The sequence below is a fragment of the Sinohyriopsis cumingii genome, chromosome 12 (genome assembly GCF_028554795.1).
Source record: "Sinohyriopsis cumingii isolate HCF-2022 chromosome 12, ASM2855479v2, whole genome shotgun sequence".
NCBI classification, from domain to species: domain Eukaryota; kingdom Metazoa; phylum Mollusca; class Bivalvia; order Unionida; family Unionidae; genus Sinohyriopsis; species Sinohyriopsis cumingii.
In genome coordinates this window covers 102,189,044-102,215,295 of record NC_142972.1, presented here as the reverse complement: position 1 = coordinate 102,215,295, position 26,252 = coordinate 102,189,044, and the positions used below count along the sequence as shown (strand labels likewise).

The 26,252-nt window shown below is 35.2% G+C and overlaps 1 protein-coding gene across 1 annotated transcript; it reads right to left on the bottom strand.

Moving 5' to 3' along the window:
- Positions 1-1,442: 1,442 nt before the first annotated feature.
- Positions 1,443-26,106, bottom strand: LOC149787120 (mRNA turnover protein 4 homolog). Its single transcript, XM_089977633.1, has 8 exons — positions 26,020-26,106; positions 23,671-23,729; positions 20,020-20,123; positions 13,175-13,324; positions 8,080-8,231; positions 6,802-6,878; positions 5,178-5,304; positions 1,443-1,615 (listed from the first exon to the last, which is right to left on the bottom strand). The coding sequence occupies exons 1-8, from the start codon at positions 26,045-26,047 to the stop codon at positions 1,497-1,499; spliced, it is 816 nt and encodes a 271-aa protein (XP_089833759.1). The 5' UTR covers positions 26,048-26,106; the 3' UTR covers positions 1,443-1,496.
- Positions 26,107-26,252: the final 146 nt, after the last annotated feature.

Below are 26,252 nucleotides of genomic sequence, written 5' to 3'. Positions count from 1 at the left end.
CATCATGTTTTTTACCATGATGATTGCAGACATGTTGATTTAAAAATACACCTATACCAAAAGTACCCTGGTCTAGATAAGATGAGTTATGGCAAAGAAAGAAATCTTGCCAGCATGTATTGCATTATCTGTAGTGTATTTCTCAGTCTTACCTGGTACTTGCAAAAACAAAAAGTGAATAAAAGCTTTTAATGTGTACAAAGCAGCTGTCACCACAAAGTGAAATATACATCTTCCCATGTACTGATGCAGGTGAGACAATACACTGTGCACAAAGCATTCATTACTTATTTGAGCTATTTATTTTTTATTTGTAATGTTAACACTATCTCCAATCCAATTTGGGTAGGACTTGTTGTAATAAGACACAACTGAAACAAGGCCAGATGTCACTCGCCTAACTCACATAACATAAACAAGGCAGTAGAATATATGTACAGCAGATGGACAGACAGGAGGATAAATGTTTCACAAGTGGAGACGGGGATAACTGTATAACAGACTGGGAGAATATATGTATAACAAATGGAGACAAGAGAATATATGTATAACAAATGGAGAGACAGGAGAATGCATGTGTGTAACAGATGGGTAGGCACAAGGTGACATGTATAACAGATGGCCCATCTGGTATGTATTACAAATTAATAAATAGAAAAGGAATTTTCAGAATGTCATTATTTTGGTTGTAAACACTATAATATATGCTAATCAACAAACTTTAATTAAAAAACCACAATGCACGCCAGTCAAAGCCCATATGCAGGCAAGTTAATGGCCTAATGCAGGCCAGTCAAACCCCATATGCAGGCCAGTCAAAGCCCATATGCAGGCAAGTCAATGGCCTAATGCAGGCCAGACAAAAATCATGATTCAGGCCACACAAAAGTGCCAAAATGGGCCAGTCAAAAGCCCAAATGCAGGATGAGACAAAATTCCCACAACATGCCAGTCCAAAGCCCTAATGCAGGCCAGGTAAAAGCCATACCTTAGGCCAGTCAAAAGCTCTATTGTAAGTTGGTCCAAATGCAGGCCAGACAAAGGCCATAAAGCAGACCAATCCAAACCCTTCACACTGACTAAACAAAAGGCTTAAAGCAGGCTGGACAAAAGCCTTTCTGCAGGCCACAGTTGCCATAATGCTGGCCAGACAACTGACCTAATGCAGGCCAGACAACTGCCCTAATGCAGGCTGCCCTCATGCAGACCAGACAAATGGCCTATTGCAGGCCAGACAACTGTCCTAATGCAGACCAGACAACTGCCCTTATACAGTTCAGACAAATGCTATAATGCTGGCCAGACAAATGCTATAATGCGAGCCAGACAACAACCCTAATGCTGGCAAGACAAATGCTATAATACAAGCCAGACAACAACCCTAATGCTGGCAAGACAAATGCTATTTCTGCTATTATGATGAAACAAAACCATGAATGCAGTTGAATGTGATTAAGATTTTATTTACAATATGTACATGAAATGTGACTTTATCACTAGCTACAGTCATCATCTGCCTCTTCACTATACTCCTCTTCATCCTCCTCCTCCTCCTCTTCATCTGACATTTCAATCTCTGCAGACTCTATTAAACTCTTGTCCTCTCTTGCCTTGGCTGAAAATATGAATAGTAAACTCTAATACTGGAACACTTAGAGCACCATAACTTTAGCTGACCTGCTTGCGATCAATATTTACAACAAGTACAAAAGTACAGTAGTCTTAAATCATGCAAGATTTAGATTTTATTGCCTTCTTCAGTTTTTTTACCACATCAAAAGACAAAATTATCCAACATCTCAGCAAAGATTTGTGTTTATCACATCTTCCAGTTTGTAACCATCTTAAGGACAGCATTATTATAATGGCTGAACCAAGGTTTGTGTATTTATCACATCCAGTTTTGTAACCTCTTCTCCAACACCATTATGCCAACATCTAAGTAACGATAGGTTTGTTTATCACATTCTCCAGATTTTAACTTCTTCAAGGATAGCAATATGCCATGGTTAGTGCTTTATATAACACACGTTGGATACCTTGCAAAACAAGAAACACTTCATAGAAAAATGTAACAAACAGATGATATACAAAAAGCATAACATTATATCAAGGATCATGATATGGTGAATAATGGTGATTTCTGTTATTACAGAAATTACTTTTAGCTGTGGAGTTTTAAAATTGATTTTGCAAAATCACATTTTCACTTCTGAAGCAAATAACCAGTCAATATTTAAATCCTAGTAAGGCCATGAATTACAGCCACATAAATGACTGTGAATTAAATCCAGAGTATCAACTGTGAATTAAATCTCTAGTACTGATTGTATATTAATTGCATAGTACTGACTGTATATTAATTGCATAGCACTGACTGTGTATTAATTGCATAGCATTGACTGTGTATTAAATTCATGGTATTGACTGTGTAGGCATTGACTGTGAATTAATCCAGAGTATAACTAAGTCTAAGTAACAACTGTGAATTAAAGCCAGAGTATCAACTGTGAAATAAATCTCTACTATTTACCGTGTATTAAATCCATGGTACTGACTTTGTATTAATTGTATAGTACAGACTGTGAATTAAATCCATAGTACTGACAGTGAATTAAATCAGTGTATCAAAAAAGGATTAAATCCCTTGTAGAACTGAAGTCTGAGTATCAACTGTGAATTAAATCTGTTTGACTGTGATTCAATCTGTAGCACTGACTGTGAATTAAATCTGTAGCACTGACTATGAATTAAATCATGGTATTGACAGTGTATTAAATCCATGGTATTGACTGTACATTAAACCCATGGACTATGAATTAAATCCATGGTATTGACTGTACATTAAATCCATGGACTATGAATTAAATCCATGGTACTGACTACAAATTAAATCATAGTATTGACTGTACATTAAATCCATAGTACTGACTGTGTATTAAATCCATGGTATTGACTATGAATTAAATCCATGGTATTGACTGTACATTAAATCCATGGACTATGTATTAAATCCATGGTACTGACTATGAATTAAATCCATGGTATTGACTGTACATTAAACCCATGGACTATGAATTAAATCCATGGTACTGACTACAAATTAAATCATAGTATTGACTGTACATTAAATCCATAGTACTGACTGTGTATTAAATCCATGGTATTGACTATGAATTAAATCCATAGTACTGACTGTGTATTAAATCCATGGTACTGACTATGAATTAAATCCGTGGTATTGACTGTGTATTAAATCCATGGTACTGACTATGAATTAAATCCATGGTATTGACTATGAATTAAATCCATGGTATTGACTGTGTATTAAATCCATGGTATTGACTGTGTATTAAATCCATGGTACTGACTATGAATTAAATCTGTGGTATTGACTGTGTATTAAATCCATGGTACTGACTATGAATTAAATCCGTGGTATTGACTGTGTATTAAATCCATGGTACTGACTATGAATTAAATCCATGGTACTGACTATAAATTAAATCCATGGTATTGACTGTGTATTAAATCCATGGTATTGACTGTGTATTAAATCCATGGTACTGACTATGAATTAAATCCATGGTATTGACTGTGTATTAAATCCATGGTAGTGACTGTGTATTAAATCCATGGTATTGACTGTGAATTAAATCCATGGTACTGGCTATGAATTAAATCCATGGTATTGACTATGAATTAAATCCATGGTATTGACTATGAATTAAATCCATGGTACTGACTATGAATTAAATCCATGGTATTGACTGCATAGCTGCCAACCTTCCAGGCTCACAATTAGTGAAAATAGGGATAAAAGTTGTGAATTTGGACATGAATTCGTGAAAAATACCGTGACAATAACTCCATCCACTCTGACCACTCTGACCGTCAATACTACACTATATCAAGTTCGCAAAATAAAACTAAAACACTACATATATGCAAAAATATTTATTTATCAAGACATGATACCGTGGCAGACTTGAACTTCCTCAACTGCTTGATCGTAAATTTGTTTTCTAAACAGTTCCGACTTCTTGCCTGCTGGTTGATCTTGGTGACTAAAATTGCTGACAAATTTTCTGCAGCTAAGGAGACCCTAAAGTCTGTCTTATTTTTCCTCACTAAAGAAAATACTCTTTCGCTGTCACTGTTGCTGTGAGGAATGCACAGGAGCTGCAGCATTTTTGGTTCTTCCACAGGAAAATTTGGAAGCGATTTTCGAGTCCGGGAACATTTGTCAGAACAAATGTTTAGCATGGTCTCCAGCTGATAAAGGTAGATTGTGTTCGAAAACTCACAAATAATGCTTCAGCGTTGGTAGCCTGCAGGTCTTCCGCCAATGGTTTAAAATATATTCCAGAGCTGAAATCTGCGAATTCTTAATTTTCTCAACTTCTACATGTTTTCTGCAACTGACGTGCTTCCTCACATCATCTCTGCGATGGGCACACTAAGTGCAAAAAGCATGATGAATATCAATGTTTAATAGCAGAATGCAGGCAAATTTTTTATATATTACAAATTAAAATTCACTTTTTGAGTAATACATTTCTTTTTCCTTGGTGGTGAAGACATTTTCAAGATCTTACATGTGATGCTGAACGGTAACTCAAATCAGTGTTGGTGACGCATACATGGAGCAAAATTCCGGTTGGGCCCCAGTTTCTCTCAAAAGCATTTGTAAAACTACTCATATACACATAGATTAAAATAGGCTAAAATGCTTGCTACCGGGCCAACTGTACTAATCGGTTGTAGATCTACTAATATCGTGTCCAGCAGTACCGGACTGTTTCGGCAACTGCGAATATCACGACTAGCACTTAACGGGAAAATGGTTATTTTATTAAAGATTTAAAATAACAGAGGATTGGAGAATCCGTGAATCGCTGAAAAAGTCGTGAAATTCACACAAAATTCATGAGGGTTGGCAGCTATGTGACTGCGTATTAAAAGCTTGAGGCATGGAAATGAGATGTGCATGCTTATGTAAATATGACACTGCTTAAAAAATGGAGCTGACATGCAAGCTCAGGTTAAAAGTATTCGGCTTGACATGGGAAGCTGAAACATGCAAGTTTACATAAAAACTATACAGCTTGACACATGGAACTGACACATACTTGTTTAAATAAAAATAACATTGTGTCATCAAGAGTAACATTTACCTTTCACTTTTACTTTAGATGGCGTGATCTTTTCTTCCTTGTCATGGAATTCTTCCCATGTTCCATCATTTGACCACATAGCCTCCACTGTCACATGGAACTCTGCCATTTTATGACCAAATAATTTCTGGAAGACATGGAAAAAATGTAACAAATTAAAATGGTTTTTAAACAATAAAATGCATTCGTGGAATTCATATGCCCTATCACGATGCCCCACCACCACTGAAAAAAAGAGAGGCCAAAATGTCCAACGTGACATAGATGTGACAACTGGATGGAAAGACATGGTTAACAAATATATATTTCCACAGACTTGTCCAGGGCAAGTGGTTTCAGAAAATTTACTAGTCCCACCTACATTTTCACTGATACACTGTACCAAAATTTCTCTCTTGCCTGGATTTGATAAGATGTATGCATTTTAATCCATAGAAAAAAACAAAAGAAATAACCGACAACAAAATTATTAATTCAAAGTGATACATTTTGTATTGCATTATTTCTTGTTCCGATTAAGGTAGCATCTACACTTTCTTAAGCAAAAATGGAAATTAATTTACTGGAATTTAGACTCCAAAACTTCTCCCCTCAAGATGTTATCATAGACACAGCAAAGTCTTTTGCCCTGGGTCTGTTCTTATAACAAGCACCAAGTTTACCACTGTTCTTCTCATGGAGCACACAGAGCATTTCCATATCTGAAAATGGTTCTCCATACTGGGGTTTTGGGTGCAGGCTGTGTTAAAGAAAGCCATCATTTGATGTTACTTTACATTTCACACTCATTTCATTCAAAATGCCCTTTTTAATTTGATTTCAAGATGGCCTTTTTAATTTGATTTGAAAATGGTCTTTTTAATTTGATTTCAAAATGGCCTTTCAAGGTGCAGTATTAGCAGTTCCAACTTGGATGTTCTGCATATACTGGATAATGCCTGACATTGTACAAGTTTTATGATTAATGTTGCTTCTAGACAGCTTTGTAAGATTTATATTACCTGACAAAGAATATTGTTCTTATTGTGCTCAGATAGGTCAAAGTGTACAGACACTATGGTAGTAGCAAATGTTAAGCTTGTTGGTGTTTTGAAACAAGAATGTCCAGTTTTCTCTTTTTTGTTAGAGTTCACATCTTTTCTAATCATTTAGTTGTGGAGTTGCATAGAAATGCTGATGCACTTCCATAGGTATTCACTGAGCTCCCTATGATTTGGGGATCTGTCAGATTAGTATCCCACAGAGGTCACCTTCACTTCCAATTAAATATTAATTGTTAGAAAATGAATAAAGGATGTGGAGGCATACCCCCCACCACCCGCTGGGGATCAAGAAGGTTGTGGGTGAGTGTGATTAGATGAGCCCGGCAGGTGGGAGGGTATGTCTACACATCCTTTTCATCACTTTCAAATTATTGTCATGGATCCCATCTAATTAACTGGTAGTAAAATTACACGCATAATGTGCCTCACTATAAGATGGTCTCACAATAAAGTGATATACTCCACGACTCCAATGGACTGCACTATAATGAGGGAGTAAATATAGCTAATTATTTCTATTTTGTTACACTTCTATATAACTCAATAACCAAAATTTTGAATAGGAACTTGTAACTCCTTACCAATATCCTAGCCATTTCTGGAGTTAAAACACTGCCTTGTTCACACACGGTGTACTCTTTTGTAAGTGCTATCACACCTAAAATGAAAAGATATCAACTTCTCAATATATGCCGACAAACAATATGCGTAGATCTTGCTCATAAAACTCATCAAACATCTTGCTAATGAAAGACCATTCAACCAGTCTAACAAAATCTGTCGGAAAGCATAGTTGCTACATTGTTAACAACATCACCCAATTAAATGAAGGGTCACATTAATGTGTGTGAATTCCACCACAGGCCTGATTTCCAAGTTTGATCAAAGTCCTAACAAAAAACCAAAACATTGTCTTTTGAGAAGTAAAATACCCACATCAAATTTGAACCAAGATCACCATAAATATGAATAATAAGAATGATGCAACATCCTGATGATACGAGAATACTTACCAAGTTTGATTAAAATCAGGTCAGAAATGCTCTTTCAAGAGGTATGAAACTCTAATCTCGTACAACCGGATCATTAATATGCACAGATCTTGCCAATAATACACACAAAACACATGCTGATGTTATAAGCCTATTTCCCCAAGTCTGATAAAAATGATCTGAAATGTTGTCACTGATGTTTTGACAAGATCAACTAATCAGATGAAAACATCACTAAGATGCATGAGTTTCTCACAACTCTATTTGACCAAATATTTTAAGGATTTAAGTTTGATCAAAATCAGAAGAAGAAAAATTTCAATCTCCAGATTAGTAACAAGTTCAACCATTTAAATGTAAAATCACCTCATTAATATCCACAGTTCTCACTCATTACTAGAATTGACCAGGTTCCTGATAATATAAACTTATATTCCAAGTTTGATCAAAATTGGAACAGACATAGCTTCATAAGTGGTAACATGCATGATCAACGCATTTTCTAACCATAAGCGTGCTTTTGCTTTATCGTCAGTTGCTTTAAGAGAGGCAGGACATTCAAAGATACAAGACTTTTAAGCATATGAATATTTGTTTCAGATACATGGTACAAAGTCACAAAGCAAAGTAATCCCACATAAATAACTAAGAAATCATATGAAAATGTACTACTCAATATACAACAAGGGTACTTGTCAAAAAGCACACTATGTTTAAGTCAGAACCTAAATATTTGTGCTGAATCTTTTCCTTTATGCACAATGACTTCAACATTGAATGCAAAATATTACGAATACAACATTTTCGAAGTTTATCCAGTTTAAAAAAAAAAATTTCATGTTTAACAGTGTAATTAATAAAAGCTACCTTTTTTAAGTGCTGTAGGTAGACCCAGCTGCCGAAGCTGGGGCTCCATGGAGTGAGAGAACTGTGGGATTAAACCCTCCTCAAGGACGACTGTCTGTGTGGCAGTGTTTCCTGAACGGGCATAGTCCTGCTTCCGAAAGTTTTTAAAATACCTGTGAACAAAAGCAATAAGACAAACTATCATTATATATATTTATACATCTGCCCCTTTTCAAAAAATCACTCTCCTATGGAAGGATTCAAAACTGCATCCTTTAAGTCATAAATAAGTCAATTATTTTGGAACAATCATGAGCCCGTAACTGTGATTCTTCATTATGTTTTTGACATGTTTAATAATGAGCCACCATGGCTGCAATGCAAGATTTCATCTTTAAATATACATCAGGGTTCTCAATAGATTTCCAAACTAAAGGGTCAGTTGACCCTTGACCCCCAAATCTGAGAATTCAAAATGAAAATTTCAAGAGTCAAAACTAATATCTGGAGAGAGTCAATTATTTTGGAACAATCATGAGCCCATAACTGTGATTCTTCATTATTGATGGAAACAAATGATGTTTAAGATTTCTCGACTCGTGCTGAATAATGTATTTTGCAAGAAATGTACAATTTCATTTTTGTAAAAGTGTATCTCTTTCTAACTATTTGTTACTGTGTGTATATTTTGTATATGAAACAGACAGAACTATTTTATACTTTTTTAAAAATATACCCATACAACTATGAAGGTTATATATTATTCAAATACCAAGGATGTACATCACAGAATTATCAGTTCCCTTTTCCACTGTCCTTAAATTTTCTAACAAATTATGCGGAGATTGACTTTTCTTCTTCTCATCACAGCTGACACTCTCTTTCTGTTTCTTAGGAGTCTCAGGGTCAGAAAATTCAGCAATGACAGTCATTTCTGAGACAGCCAAAAAAGAAAATATATTTTTCGCCATTGTGAGTTTAAAGTTCAGAAGTATGCACAGAGTTGTTATGCCCATTCAATTTTTTCTGAATGATCCATTAATTAAAATGTTTCAGGTTTTAAACGTTTTGCTGATTTAAGCATTCAATTAATCGCCAATAAAATGCAATCCGACACTGAAAACTAGCTTCGTGAGGAGCCATATAGCCCCATTTCTGTCTAACTGATTATAACTGAAAATGCAATCAAACAAATGCCAATATTTTATCAGAAATGAATCCTGTGAAGTCATAAATGATTTAGAACTTTTAAACATCCCGCTAAACGACGCAAATTCCCAGTAAAACAATTAAAGTTGGTCCACTTCTGTTGACAACCAGCTTCGCGAGCCACCATAATGATATGCTCCAGTTCTAACCAGTTGATTATAATTTTTGATGTCCAAACATAATGCTGATATTTGATCAAAAGGCATTTCGTTCATGTCATAATCATTTCCTCTTCTTCTATCATAAACTTCAAAACATATTCTAAAACAATCCAACCTATGTCAGTTGAATCTAAGCCTGACTTCAGTGAACTGTTAGCTCCTCCCAGTTCATTTATATTTTCCATTGGTGTGATATTATTGGCCGTCAAGGTCTAAACTACTGTCAAAGCAGATGTCAATCAGAGCCGTCTACAGTAAATTTGTTATGGACAGAGTACTCTTAGTAAGAAACTGTGCTGGAAGTAAATCAAGTTTAATTAAGATTGATGTTTCAGCACAGATCTAAGTGTGTCAAAAAAGACGCACAAGTAAAAATTTATGTGCGTCAAAAATGGGTTATTTTTAAATTCCATGTGTCATAATCCAAGGGAACGCTTTATTGAAAACCCTGTACATGGATCTCACGCAATTCAAAAACATCTAAGAACTAGATGATATAAGCCCATACGTTAAGACTGATCACAGTTGGGTCAGATACATGGATGTTGTAGTAGTAATAAACTAGAACCAGATGATATAAGCCGACACGTCAAGACTGATCACAGTTGGGTCAGATACATGGATGTTGTAGTAGCAATAAACTAGAACTAGATGATATAAGCCGACACGTCAAGACTGATTACAGTTGGGTCAGATACATGGATGTTGTAGTAGTAATGAACTAGAACTAGATGATATAAGCCGACACGTCAAGACTGATCACAGTTGGGTGAGATACATGGATGTTGTAGTAGCAATAAACTAGAACTAGATGATATAAGCCGACACGTCAAGACTGATCACAGTTGGGTGAGATACATGGATGTTGTAGTAGCAATAAACTAGAACTAGATGATATAAGCCGACACGTCAAGACTGATTACAGTTGGGTCAGATACATGGTACATGGATGTTGTAGTAGCAATAAACTAGAACTAGATGATATAAGCCGACATGTCAAGACTGATCACAGTTGGGTCAGATACATGGATGTTGTAGTAGCAATAAACTAGAACTAGATGATATAAGCCGACACGTCAAGACTGATCACAGTTGGGTCAGATACATGGATGTTGTAGTAGCAATAAACTAGAACTAGATGATATAAGCCGACACGTCAAGACTGATTACAGTTGGGTCAGATACATGGATGTTGTAGTAGCAATAAACTAGAACTAGATGATATAAGCCGACACGTCAAGACTGATCACAGTTGGGTCAGATACATGGATGTTGCAGTAGCAATAAACTAGAACTAGATGATATAAGCCGACACGTCAAGACTGATCACAGTTGGGTCAGATACATGGATGTTGTAGTAGCAATAAACTAGAACTAGATGATATAAGCAGACACGTCAAGACTGATCACAGTTGGGTCAGATACATGGATGTCGTAGTAGCAATAAACTAGAACTAGATGATATAAGCCGACACGTCAAGACTGATTACAGTTGGGTCAGATACATGGTACATGGATGTTGTAGTAGCAATAAACTAGAACTAGATGATATAAGCCGACATGTCAAGACTGATCACAGTTGGGTCAGATACATGGATGTTGTAGTAGCAATAAACTAGAACTAGATGATATAAGCCGACACGTCAAGACTGGTCACAGTTGGGTCAGATACATGGATGTTGTAGTAGCAATAAACTAGAACTAGATGATATAAGCCGACACGTCAAGACTGATCACAGTTGGGTGAGATACATGGATATTGCAGTAGCAATAAACTAGAACTAGATGATATAAGCCGACACGTCAAGACTGATCACAGTTGGGTCAGATACATGGATGTTGTAGTAGCAATAAACTAGAACTAGATGATATAAGCCGACACGTCAAGACTGATCACAGTTGGGTCATGCTGTAGTAGCAATGAACTCCGTCGGTCAGATCCGACATCACCTCATTAATATACATACATATCCCTATCTCATTATATATATAAACACACAGCATATACAATCTCATTAATATGAATACATACTGCTATCTCATTAATACAAATACATATTGCTATCTCATTAATATACATACATACCATTATATCATTAATATACATATATACCAGCATCTCATTAATATACATACATATCATGATCTCAATATACATACATACCATTATATCATTAATATACATACATATCACGATCTCATTAATATACATACATACCATTTTATCATTCATATACACAAATACCAGCATCTCATTAATATACATACATATCATGATCTCAATATACATACATACCATTATATCATTAATATACATGCATATCACGATCTCATTAATATACATACATACCATTATATCATTCATATACATAAATACCAGCATCTCATTAATACACATACATATCATGATCTCATTAATATGCATACATATCACTATCTGATTAATATACATCAAGGTTCTCTCCAGTATTTATCAACGTCATAAGTTCACATTGCGCTTTTTTGCCACCCATATTAGTAATAATTACTCTTATGTCTCTCAGGAGAATGATAAGTATGAACTTAATACAAAGCAGTTCAGGTTCACATGTAATATAATTTCTCCTTGATTGGTTACCTGGGTAACTGATCATTAGGATAGACATGTACGGGGGTGGCTTTTTCTAAAATTCTGACATCTTTACTGACAATCAGGTACATCACCTCTCACGTTATTTAACTTGTCCAAGATTTTTAAAAACAAAAACGGAATAGATTAGAAATGGTAAAATGTTCAGCCAATTAGATGCAAGACTGCTTCATTAATATGTCTGGATCTTGCTTACTAAGAAAGCCATCCATGATCTTGATGACATAGGATCATATATCTTCCAGAATGAAAACAACCAATCAGATGTAAGAAAACTTCAACAGTATGCTCAGCTCTTGCCTGTTATCAAACTTGTCTAAAATCTTAATGATATAAGCATACATAACAAGTCTGATTAATGAGAAATGAGGCATCAAGAGTGATAACAGGTTTTATTAAAACCAGATCTGAAATGAGGACTTGAGAGTGTAAGATGGTTATCCCATCACAAGTATTAATGTCTGATCGATATGTAAGGATTTATTTCATCAGAACTTTTTTTTACGATGTTCAAAATTGTGGTCTTGTCCATAGAATTGCAAATTTTTACATGTACATTAAAACGGTCAAATTTGGAAATGTTTTTCCTTCTTCACACATTCAGAATTTTAAAGTAATTGCAATGAAAATTCTTGAACATTAAAATAATTTTACAGCCAAAGTCAATTTGACACTTTATATCCAATGCTAAATTTGTAGTAATTTTCTATGCAAAATGCATTCAGAATTTTTTAAATATTAAAGTGGGAATTTTTGTGCAATCAAACTGGAACAAATTAACAGCTTTTCACATGGGGAATAAGGCTGAATTTTGGCTCCAACAAGACCCAGTAAAATCTATGGCTGCTTGTTATCAAATCAGTCAAGACACTGACAATGTAAAACCACATTCCATATCCTATTCAAATCGGGTTAGAAAATGTCCTCAGTGCTAGCAACACATGAGTCATATCATTAATTCACTTGCCCTTACAGCTAGGTTAGGTTTACGAGTTATCCCATTGCAAACTGACAATGGAGTCATGCCATCTGTGAAATAATTTGTCCCCAGTATTAACTTTCTCGTAAGTTACTTAGCTCTATTCAACATGGAATGAAAATATTCGTTATTACTTACTCTATAACTTCTTTCTTTGTCTTATTTGTGAAGAGTATTCCAGTCTGACCTCTTAGATGACTACTAATTTTGTGTAAATTATCCCGATATTCATCCTGTGCTGTTCTCCCTAATGCCAGGGACATCACTTTATTCTTCCCAAAGAAAAATCTGAAAAGTATTTTTTAAAAACATGATTTCGACCATCTGCTATCAATATATTTTGACAATTAGCATCATAACTATGAAACAAAATTTTCATGCATAGAAAGTATTGCACAATAATATTATGGGATAGGTACTAACTTGACAGAAAACTTATGTCTCAACTCTATCATCAAGATTTCTTTTAAGTAAAACCAAGTTATGAAAAATCCAAGCAACAACTTCCCTCCAAAACTTAAGACATACATTCTGTTTAAACTCTATCTAGATACATAAACTTTTCCACACCTGTAATTCGCCAATAGAATCACAATGATGTGAAACAATGTCTGATATACAGATTGAATCAACAAAAGATTTTCTACAATGTTCCTCAGGTTTGAAAGCACACAGTAAACTGAATTCTAATTGGCTAATCATGAAGATGACCACCTATAGACAAGATGGAGAAAAGGATTTGCAGAAGAGATTGATTATAAATCTAGAAAACCCATACTACCATAGTGTTCATCTTAGGCTGCATGAATGTGCAAGTGTCCCTCATTTTTCATTTTTGGCATTTTACTTCTAACAAGCAGGGAAGATACAAATGACTCCAGAAAGTAAAGACGCAAGATTGTTATTGTTTATTATCCACTGACTGAATCAAGCACATTCCCAGCTGGCTTACTGATAAGAAAACAGCTCATGAGACAATTTCCCTGGCTGTTAGAAATGTTTTATTATGTTTACTCCAGGCACCAATCAAGAGCACATAGTTGATGTAATGAACCCTGCTACTTGCCAACAATTCCCTGGCCTAACAAGCCTGAACAATTATAACCCAATGTTGGACAAGAAGAATTTTTATTCAAGCAAACTTTTTCCTACTTGACCAAAGCTGTATTTAGAAGGTCAATATTGGAATGTTTGCCCTCTGCTAGATGTGACTTATATTATTACAGGAAAAGCTTACACCTATGTGTCAAACCCATAACAAGGCCAAGACGTGGATATGTTGTTGTTGTTGTAGGGTTTAACACCATTTTCAGCACATGATAGGCTATACATGGCGGCCAGTATTAATGGTGGAGGAAGAATCCGAGAAAACTCCGGAAAGAACCACCGACCCACGAGAAGCTACTGGCAAGCTTTCTCACATACCCACATTGGCTGAATCTGAGACCCAAACGCACACAGACAGAGGTGAGATGGCAGTGATCCGTAACGGACAGCGCGTTAGACCACTCGGGGCCCCCCAATGTCCACATGTAAAACCCATGACAAGGATAAGGCCTACATATAAAACCCATGACAAGTACAATGTCCACATGTAAAACCCATGACAAGGCTAAGACCTACATGTCAAACCCATGAAAAAGATAAGACCTAATTGTCAAACCCATATAAAGGACAAAGGCAAGATTTCAAACCCAAGACAAAGACAAAGCTTATATATCAAACCCATTACGAGACCAATGCCTGAATGTCAAACCCATGACATCCCTGGACAAGGTTTACATGTCAAACCCACAAGTACTAACATGACAAATCAATGGCAAGAATAAGACCTACATGTCAAACCCAAGACAAAGACAAGGCCTACATGTCAAAGCCATGACAAGGTTAAGGAATACATTTCAACCAACCACAAGGTCAAAAAACTGTGGAAAACATGACCAAATTTGTATGTTGCACAATGATTTGTCTTAGCTTCAAAATAATTCAACCAAAGTAAACATGAAATATTAGATATGAACAAATAAAACTTTGAACTAAAATCATAACTCTATTAATATGACCTTGACCCCAAGGTCAAAGGAATCGCCAAGTGTTTTGAACAATGAATTGCCTTAACTTCATAATGATTCATGCCATTTACGATGAAAATCTAGAGGTTTATAAAACACATGCTAATGAAAAACTTGAACTAAAACTTAACAACACTGTTGATGCTACAGGCAGAAAAAACTGTCTCACTTCCGACTAATGTGGACTTAACAATAAATCAGACCCATCAGGGATCAATTGTCTGTGAGATCAAGAGGTTACTCAGCCCTGCCAACCCTAATAAGACCTCAGGAAGTCAACTGTCTGTGAGATCAAGAGGTTACTCAGACCTGCCAACCCTAATAAGACCTCAGGAAGTCAACTGTCTGAGATCAAGAGGTTACTCAGACCTGCCAACCCTAATAAGACCTCAGGAAGTCAATTGTCTGTGAGATCAAGAGGTTACTCTGACCGGCCAACCCTAAAAAGACCTCAGGAAGTCAATTTTTTTCTGTAAGTTGGAAAAGTTTTCAATAAGGTTTAACAAAATATCATTTACTGCTGTTGTCAATCTGGAAAACATGCATTCAAAAGTCAAGTAGTGTAATTCAAGACTAATGAAGTAACATTGAGTTCAACTCAAAACTTTATAAAGTTTGCCTGAACCTTATCTCTAGTAGTTTCACGAACAGCAACCCAAACACTACTGATCTGAATGGCTTCTTGATATCTTTCAAATTATGTAATTATTAAAAATATTAAAAAATCATGTGAGCTGGGACAACAGCAATAATTTTTCATTCTCAAATCAACACGTAATGTCCATAGACGAGGTTGTTGCCCTTCCTTACATTTCCCCAATAATCTGAGTATTTTCTTTCATTTTACTGAACTATTAAAACTTTTGTCCCTTCTGACCTGACATGTCGCTTGTTTTATGCCATTTATATGAAGAAAAAAATAGGAGCTTGATCATGCAGACGCTTTGCATCACAAAATATGTGACATCACAAATACCCAAAACTCTATGGAAAAGCCTGGGAACGTTCAAATCAAGAGTGAGAATGCAAGCATATATAATTTATGTGGCACATAATTACATATGTAGGCATGTTCTCAACAAAACCTGTACTAGCCACTGATGTTGGATATTAGTTGCCCTCTCAGTTGCCTTGGTTTTCGACAATCAGAACCTTATGGTGTATTTGGCTTACATGCTCCATTTACTGATAGATTATAATTGGCATTCTTAATTTCTGTATAAAGCTGGGCGTTCAGAAATTGTTGGAAAACAAGTTTTTTCTCATCGGCAGATGTTTCTGTGCTTATTCATCAAGAATGTCAAAGATTTCCCAAATAATTTACAGTTTCCACTCCCACTGAGATGGTCTCAAGTCCATGATTTTTGTGTTCAAAATGGTGGATAATCTACCCTTAAGTTCAGCAAGTCTAAGTTGTTTTCATTCAGTCAATTGTTTCAGTTAGTTATTCACAGAGATTCGGCATTGTTGAAGGTCCAAATTTAGAAATGATTTGCTTCTTCAATGGACTGAAACATTATACTTAATTTTTGCAGATAAATACATATCTAGTGATCTTCAGTCAATTTAAAAAACTCAAGCTCACAAGACTAAATGCCCCAAAATACATGCAGTTTAAAGGACCCAAGATACTCCATTCATGTTAGTCTGGTTCGTTGATAAAATTCCACTAAATCTAATATGAAATCCAGATCCAAATCAAACACGGGCAAGCCAGTATCCAAGACTTTACCTAAAAAAATGTCATATTTCTGTTATTTGTGCTTCAATTCCACAAGTCTGTATTTTTATTTTAAAGGTCAAAGGATGAAAGACAATTACCAGGCATCTCTGTACAGAGAATGTGTGCAATAAATGGCTGAAAATGTAATTCCAGCATGAAAATTTGGTCACAGGGATATAGTTTTTATATGCATGCACAAACTAAGTTTCATCTGTGTGTAAAATAATGTACAGGTGTAGCAAGTGTATTTAAAAATATAGAAGTCAATTAGACATGGAAATTAGGTCACACCTACTTGAAACTGGCTACGTTATTCTCTCATTTGAATTTATTTACTTATGAATTTGAATGAGAAAAGGTGAATTTAAGTTCAAGATATTGCGAGTATAACAAATTGACAGGTGAAAATACGCAAGTCATTTAGGCGTGAAAATGAGGTCATGCTGAACAACTTTTAGTACAGCAGAGTGAGTGGCCTAAAGCGCTCTCCATTATGGATCACTGCCATCTCACCTCTGTGTGGGTTTGAGTTTTGGATTTGGACAATGTGGGTATGTGTGAAAGTTTGCCAGTAGCTTCTCGTGGGTCGGTGGTTCTTTCCGGGGTTTTCCCGGGTTCTTCCTCCACCAATAATACTGGCCACCATATATAGCCTATCGTGTGCTGAAAAATGGTATTAAACCCTACAACAGCAACAGCTCTCTGACATACATCCACATACTAATTTTTATAAGATTAGGTGACATATGGTGTAAAATACTAAGTGCTTAATGGATAATGTGTCCACAAGCAAATGTATGAAACACATGTACAAATCAGCACAACACTATAATCCCCCAAAACAACATTGGTGACGGTATACAAAAATACAATTATCATTTTTTTTTTTGGGGGGGGGGATTATAATATGCTAAAAGTTGCTTGATATTAAAAATTGCAAGCAATAGCTTAATCACTGTGCAATTTCAGTGACTGATTGGCAAATCTGAATGCTCAACCTGATTACCCTTTATAGCACTTTGACAAGGCAGTCAGCAGTCAACAGTACAGAGTGACAAGGCAGTCAGCAGTCAACAGTACAGAGTGACAAGGCAGTCAACAGTTACTGAGTACTTTTCCAAGACCATATTTATGTAATATCAGGAATAATTACAGATTGTCAGATTTAAGACTGCAACAATTTCAATGTGGAAAGGGGGCCATAAAAAAATGATTTAATTTGTTTTTTTGTGAAAGGTTTCAACTTGGTTCAAACTTTCTGAATGTGGCTGGACTTTCTGCAGTAAAATCTGTATAATAAAACTTCTCCCAAAAACAAATGAGCAGTCACATTATCAGTTTCCGACTAAGTTGTAATAACAAAATGTAAGATTTGTTCAAGACTTTAAGTAATTTTTTAAATTTTTAAGACATTTTTAAAATCTTGAAAAAAGCAATTTTAAATTTTAGACCTTTTCCAGAATTTCAGACTGGCATGGGCACCCTGTTGTTACTTTGAAAAAAAAACTGGTACATAAATTGGTACAGTTTTTGTTGTTGTCCAGACAGATTTAAATAAAGCATAAACTAGAAAATAATAATCATTTGCATCCTGAGTTTAACTTCACCCCTTTGTTAATTTTTGGTAACTTCCTCATTTCTTTTCAGTTTTTTGAATCACTCCCCCCCCAACCACCCCAACTATAGGGTAAAAAATGTGGGTGTCATGGAATCAGAACCACACATACATTTTTATATGGCTTAACCATAGTGGTGATTCTTGGAATACAGAAATTTACTGTTTCAGATGTCAAAGTGTGGAATAAATTATAGTTTTTTGGGTATACACTGTTTGGCGTTTGGGCCATAACACTATTTCATATGCTCAGTTAGACTGAATGGATGGTAGTTTCAAAGCAAATTAAAGAATCAGTTCTGTTAGTCTGAGGTAAATTGATCATTCATTCTTAACATAAAGGCCTCTGATGGGGAAGTTCCAAATGTATCCAAATGAGTCCATTAATAATGACCTGTAGAAATGGAGCAAGACCATCCAATCTGCTCTCCAAGCTGTGTTTGCTACAACTCATATGACATCCAGGGCTATTTGACAGTTGTCCCTGAGGTATCTAATATGTTGAAGGAAAGTCATCTTATGGTTGCAAAAAGTCAGAATTAAGACAGAAAAGTGAGTCTCCTCCCCAACAGGAATGAAGACAGAAAAGTTAGTCTCCTCCCCAATAGGAATGAAGACAGAAAAGTTAGTCTCTGTCACAATAAGAATGAAGACAGAAAAGTTAGTCTCTGTCACAATAGGAATGAAGACAGAAAAGTTAGTCCCCTCCCCAATAGGAATGAAGACAGAAAAGCGAGTCTCCACAATAGGAATTAAGACAGAAAAGTTAGTCTCCCCTCCAACAGGAATGAAGACAGAAAAGTGTCTCCTACACAACATGAATGAAGACAACCTTCAAGATAGAGCTCTGGGTCGCCATGAATATTATGTATTCAACAAAAGTGCACAGTTTGATTTTGTATTTAAATATTATGTAAATAAACGAAGAGCATACAGTTTGATTTGTATTTAAATATTTTGAGCCTTTTTCTTTTACCCATGCATAAACTCTGTTTAACCTTATATGTAGTTGACGTCTGATAGTCTGCATACTCTTGGATCTACAGCAAGTCAAAATACCATCAGCACGTAATGAACAGTCAGTTCCTGGATTAAAGTTGTTGTTGTGGGATTTAATGCCATTTTTCAGAACAAGATAGGCTATACATGGTGGCCAGTATTAATGGTGGAGGAAGAACCGGGGAAAACCGTGGAAAGAAAAACCGACCCACGAGAAGCTAAGGCAAGCTTTCTCACATACCCACATTGGCTGAACCCAAGACATGAACTCACGCAGACAGAAGTCCTGGATTAAAGCAGTACAAATTTAGCTCCTTTCTGCAAAAGCACTTACTCAAATAGTGTACTTGTAGACATAGTGCAAATGCAACTGCAGCTTCCTTTCTGTAAAGGTACTCACCAACTGTGCTTAAATTCATAGACATTGTGCACTTGCACACATAGGACATCTTCAGTCCCCATTCGGTACAGCGATTCCTGATTCTGATTCTGCTCAAAGCACTTCCAGTACTAATTCCACTCTTGACACAATACACTAGTAAAATAATAAAACTCACTCTGTAAAAGCACTTACCGACTGTGTTTCCATTCACATCGAACATCCTTTAGGTACGTGTTGCGCATATTCTGCACAGAAAACAAAAATATCCTTGCATAGCTATCGATACATTCTCTGATCTGAAATGAAATTTAGACCAAAAAAAAATTAAAACGTAAGTACAGAAATCTTTATAGCGTACTTACCAATCTGAAACTGAATTATTAAGCAAAACAACAGATTCTAAAGTTTAATCCAATCTCCTATTCCACTCATCTCTCAAAAATAACACAAATAAAAACGTCCATCTCAAATCTTGAATTATTATATCTGGACTTTTGTCAGCAAGTATGTGATACGAACCAAACACAGGAGGTAAAGAGCTCAAGAAAACAAATCATATTTGCATATTTTGTGCTGATAATTCAATAAAACTGAAATTAAGACATTTTTTAATCCACACAATAATTAGTTAATTTGATCAAAAGTAAGAATATAGATGTCTTTTCCCGGACAGAAACATGGCTAAAAACATCAGATGATGAGCCCAAGTGTGCAGATCTAACACCCATCAGTTACTCCATCAAGTCGTTTCCCCACCAATCTCATGGAGGTGGAAATGCTGTCGTCAAAGAAATCCATGATCAAATGTCTTAACCACACCACAACTTTCAATTTCTACCACACATCGTTTGAACTAGTCCAAACCACACTTACAATGGAACAAAAGGTCAATCCATTTTTTCTGCCTATACCTCCCTCCTCCTAGTAGAAAAAAAACAAAGCTGACTGAATCTCTTTTTGGAGCAATTTCCAAATCTCTTGAGTATTAAAATTCAATAGGTGGCAACTTGAGTAATCTTGGAGATTTCAACTTTCACTATGTGTCCCAGAAACCCAAACACATCAAAACCCCTAGATTCCATTTATGTTTTCAACCTCAAACAGGCAGTTAACCAACCCACCCATAAACATGGTTACATTTTAGACTGGATTCTTCATAGACCTGTTGTTAATATTCTACGTTCCTCCCTGGTATGCCATGAACTTGCATCAGATCAATTCTGCATTATATGCCATCTTGACGTAACCCTCTACCTTAATTTGCTACTAAGAGAAACCTCTGTATGACAAACAGAACCAAACTAATGCATGACACCCAAGTGAACCTAACAACTTGCCTACCTCCTACAGCAGAACAACTCAATAACTGCTTGCATTCACTGCTCAACAAACATGCCCCAGCTACCAAGTACAGAATATCAATTCAAAAGTGTTATCCATGGTACAGCAGTTTTAGGGACCAGCTTCACACTGCTAAAAGAGACTGCTGTAAAGCTGAGAGGCTTTGGCTTACCACCAGACTCACTATTCATAAGCAATCTATGAAGCTGCTAAGAAGAACATCACATACATAGTCCAAATCAGCCCACTACACTACTAAGATAATGGAAAGTTCCAGCTGAAAAGCGCCCGCAAGCTAATGTCAAGGAACAAATGTACACCACTTCCAACTACCTTCTCTCTAGTCGACCTTCCAGACCTGTTTGCAAATTTCTTCCGTCACAAAGTACAAACCATTAGAGATAAGCTTGACACCACAATTTCATACAGTTGGGATACAAAATTTCAACGGCAACCATTAGCAGCATTTGAACCTGTCTCTATGGATTTCGTATGTACAATAGTGATTAAGAGTGCACCAAAGTCATATGAACTTGATCCAATTCCAAATCACTGCTGCTTGAGTGCTTAGATCCAGTATTGCCTTCACTAACTGATGTTATTAATAGCTATCTCTCATCCGGGGAATTCACATCATTTTTCAAAACTGCCATTGTACAGCCTCTGCTGAAGAAACCAACACTAGACCATAATGATTTAAAGAACTACAGCCTAGTTTCTAATCTCCCATTCATATCAAAACTTTTAGAAAAGGTTGTTCTATCCCAGCTTGTATTGCATCTGAATTCAAAGAGTCTTTTTATCAATGTACAATCTGCATGTTGCCCATGCCAGAGTACTGAAACTACTCTTCTAAAAGTAGTCAATGATATTTTCAACTTTTCAACACTTTCTATTATCAACTGCTCAGATAATTTTATGTGCAAACATATGCTGCGGGCTGCCATTCCAAACACCTCGTGTATTTAAGAAATAAAGACAGACAAATAGTTTGCAAGTGCTTCAAACTATGTTTTTTTTATTTGTATCTTCTAAGTCAACTATTTTTGCCCATCCTAGGACAGAAGTGATAAATGAAAGTTTCAAGATAAAAATTTAAAAAATGTAAAAATACAATTTACAAACTGGAATCTGTGAGTTAATAAATAGTCTGAACATAAAAATACAAAGATGTATAGCGAGTTTCCCCATGACCTCTTGTTTGTAAAGGATATAAAAAAAACCAACTATCTTGTCATAATTTTAGTCTATTATTGAATACAATTGAATATTTTCTTAATTTTTTTTTTTGTTGTAAAATGTAAAAATTTGGTTTTGTAGGGTTTATTAATTTAAGCTTGGTGACCAGTATATGTGATGTAGAAAGAATCAGTGACCCACAGGAAGCTACTGGCAAGTTTTCTCACATCCCTACCATGGTTGAGCAGAGGCCACATGGACTGAGTGATCTGTAGAGGCAGGCACCTTAAACCATTTTACCAATGTCACTTTTTGCCGATTATGCCGATACCAAGTATAGCCGATTATTTACAGCTGTGCCACATTTAAACAATATAAATGAACGGAAAACAAAATCTTTAGAAATGAACATCCAACAGAATTACAAGGACAAAGGATCTGTTTTGGATTTAATTCATAATAGTTCCTCGTAAATTTTCATTTTATAAATTCTTTGTTACTCCAGTCAAGACAACAGAGTTGTAACAATATGAAATTAAATGTGATCAGAAAAATAACCAAGTTATTTAGTACAAAGATATCAACCAAAACATGAAAAGCCGATAAAGTCACTACAAATTGTATTAAGTATGTGTAGGATGGTGATTTACCAAATAAAGTAATTTAAAATAACATGACGATTAAACATATTCTATTGTATTGTTTATTATTGTATACTTTTTAAGCTTCGTATAACCTTTAAAATCTGAAATACCTAATAGCATTTTTTATTATATAAAGCACGAGGAATTAAAAATACATTTTTCAGAAGAAAAACCTATTTGTATCAGAGCAGCTACTTCCGAATCATTTATTTTAAAAGTTTACTCAGATGTATTACAAGATATTGCTGAAAATCATACAAATTCTATTTTGTTTGGTTATAAATTGATAGACAATATTTAGTTTGGAAAGGACTTAGGAAAAACCCCAGTGAAACAAATGTGTGTGTGTGTGTGTAAGTCTAATTTTAATAATCTAATATTCACCTGCACCTGGTTACTTATTCCTATCATCGGAGCTCATTTTTTTCCAACCTCCCATTATATGGAATGCTTTACAAATCTGGAACAGTGAGAACCCATAACTACTTCAGTTCATGCAGGGTACTCATCCTGTTTCTATGACAACAAAGAAATTTATATTAAATTCAAGTCAGGTGCGGGCTGTTGATCAGAATGCTATGTTTTCATTGCCACTTAACTAATACATGGTTCAAGATTGGATCCAAAATAAATACTGTAGCCTTTAGCTAATAGACAAAAAATAAATTCATTACATTACCTCCTCTATAACCTTCTGTTTGAGTTCCAATCCTTTCTTCCGAGTCTGGGTGAGGGAAACTACAAAAAGTTTGACAAAAAGGATATGACTGCATCATAATAGCGGGTTCAGATCATTTCATAACTGATACAATACCTTTTGATATATAACTATAAAAATAGCTTTTGAAAGCAGACAGGCACTGAAATAACTTAACTTATATAAGGGAGTGACTCATTCTAAATTTTGATTAACAAAATTCGGCCATGAAATGTTTCCAAGCTGAAAGGATTAAGCAAAATTGAATAATAATAGAAATGGTACTATTGGCAGTTCAATGGTATTTTGTCCCAGCAACATGTACCATGGTACTTTTCCAAGACTCTAACACATGTCAGAGGTGCCATTTACTCTGGTATCTTGTTCCAACAGCATGTACCATGGCATGTTTCCATGACTGGTCACTCTACTGATTCTGAAACCTTCATACAAACATTACAACATACATATTTTTAGACTTTCCTTACAAAATTTAAATCAGAAGATGGCAATGACTGAAGACATACTTAATCAACTTATAAGAAATGAGTTATAAGAACTAGATAACATTTCCTCCAAATATTTTCCTCTTCCTCTGTGTTAAGTGTGAAAAAATATGCACTACATATCAATCTTTATCACAATCCTATAATCAGATCCATTATCAATAAAAAACATCAATCTGATGGTCTTTTCATCTTTAAAATGAGTGTCAATGGTACTGTGGTGCTGTTTGAGATGTTTTGACATACTGGTCATAATTTCATAATTATTCTTTCTTCTGGATGGCATTAATGGAATAATAACAACCAATCTGAGTTGAATTTAGCATATTTCAGAGTGTGACACTGTAAGAACATGACCCCTAATTTTATATAGGGAGAGAAGATACAAAGCAAAAAAGTCTTGTGCTAAAAGTGGTTCTTAAATAAATAGTGAAAAAAACTTAAACCTTAAATGAGGAACAAGTCTGAAAGTCTTCTTTATGCCATATCAGTTTTCATTACAAATCTCTCCTCCATTCAGATAATTGCTTATTTGTCTTTTGAAGGATGTGGGAAAAAATTCCCCTCCTAACTTCAGAGTTGTAGAGTTGACCATGGTGAAGACTATACTATGAAGATGATTTTTGTGAAAAACATTTTGCATATGGTCTCTTGGACATTCTTGAGGTTGTTTCAAAAATGCTTTGAAAGACTTTGGATTCTGTGTATTATTTTTGGTTATGTTTAAGAAGCTAAAATTGCATTGCTGTAGGGGCAGTTTTAGTCTGACATGTGAGACTTGCAATTGATATTTGTTTTGGGCATCAGGGTCTTACTGCCTAACTAACGGCACTGTGTAGCGTGTAGCATGTTTTGATGTCGACTAACATCATAATAATAGTCACATTTTCAGGAATATCTTACAACAGGAAAGTAAAATAATTAAGTTTTTCTACAAGTCATAATGTTTTAGTCAGACTTTAATTACCCGATGTCTTTTCTCTAATAAATTCAAATTCTCACAAAACAAATGGACCTCTATTCAAGTTTCATTGGAATACATTTCAGATGACTGAAAAGTAATAAAAGCAGGGAAGTCTGAAATCAGGTTAAGTTGAAATATTATTCTTCAACGAAACGAATAAAAATATAGTATGCCTATTGGAATTGTAAGAAACGTTTTGTTTCAGTCAAGAAACATATCCACCACATGAAACTAGTTGAACATACTTCTGCATACCTCGACTACCGTTGCATTTTAAAAAAATTCTAATGTATGTCAATGGAACATGAAAATGCGTTCATTTTCAAGTGTCAGATTTTGATTGCACCAGTATAAAACAGCAGAGTATATTAATTACATATCAGTTTGTGAAAGAACGTTGATATGGGCTACCAAGTGTGAGATATTCATAACACTTTGATTACTCGTTCCGATGTCAACCGACATAGGAACACGCTATACAAGCCCGTTATTTGGGTAGTAAGATATTACACTAAAACAAAAATAGCGTGCTGTCTTACATTGTAGGACATGGGGCAGTTTATTCGACTTTGTTACAATTAGCAAGTGCCATAAAGAAATATAGGTACAATTAGCAATAATGTATAGCTGTAAAATTTCTGATGTGCTTTTTTTTTATAGCGTATGGACAAAATATATATTGTTAATTATTACTGTAATAAAGAAATTCGTTATGATGAACGATTGTACTACAATTTGTAGCCACTATATTAGATGCACGATCCATCTATATTTCTAAGTTGCTTTTCTTCTTTCACTTAATGATATAAATGAAACAAAACTTTAAATAACATTCCAGTAGATACATAAGTTTACACCGACTTTTCTTATTTCGCTTTGATTTCGGCATGTTCTTCTTTCTGGCAATAACCCGAATTCACATGGCAGATCACGTTGAGCGGAAGTGCAAATGTTTTGAAAATTGAATGCTGGGAATTCTTGAATCTAAATTTTATTTATTTCATGGACATTTCTGAATATTTACAAGATTTGCAATATATTGTATAATTTTCTTTTGTAGTTTGTTTCTTATTCAGAAATTTCAACTCAGAATT

What these genes read in the sequence shown, in the direction of transcription:
- LOC149787120 (XM_089977633.1), bottom strand. Translation starts at nt 26,047, where the DNA reads ATGCCGAAATCAAAGCGAAATAAGAAAA. An exon ending in ACAAAGAAAGAAGTTATAGA is followed by an intron (nt 8,232 to 13,174) that starts GTAAGTAATAAC and finishes TTTTGTTCACAG; the next exon opens with GTATTTTAAAAACTTTCGGA. An exon ending in CAGAAATGGCTAGGATATTG is followed by an intron (nt 5,305 to 6,801) that starts GTAAGGAGTTAC and finishes CATGTCTTCCAG; the next exon opens with AAATTATTTGGTCATAAAAT.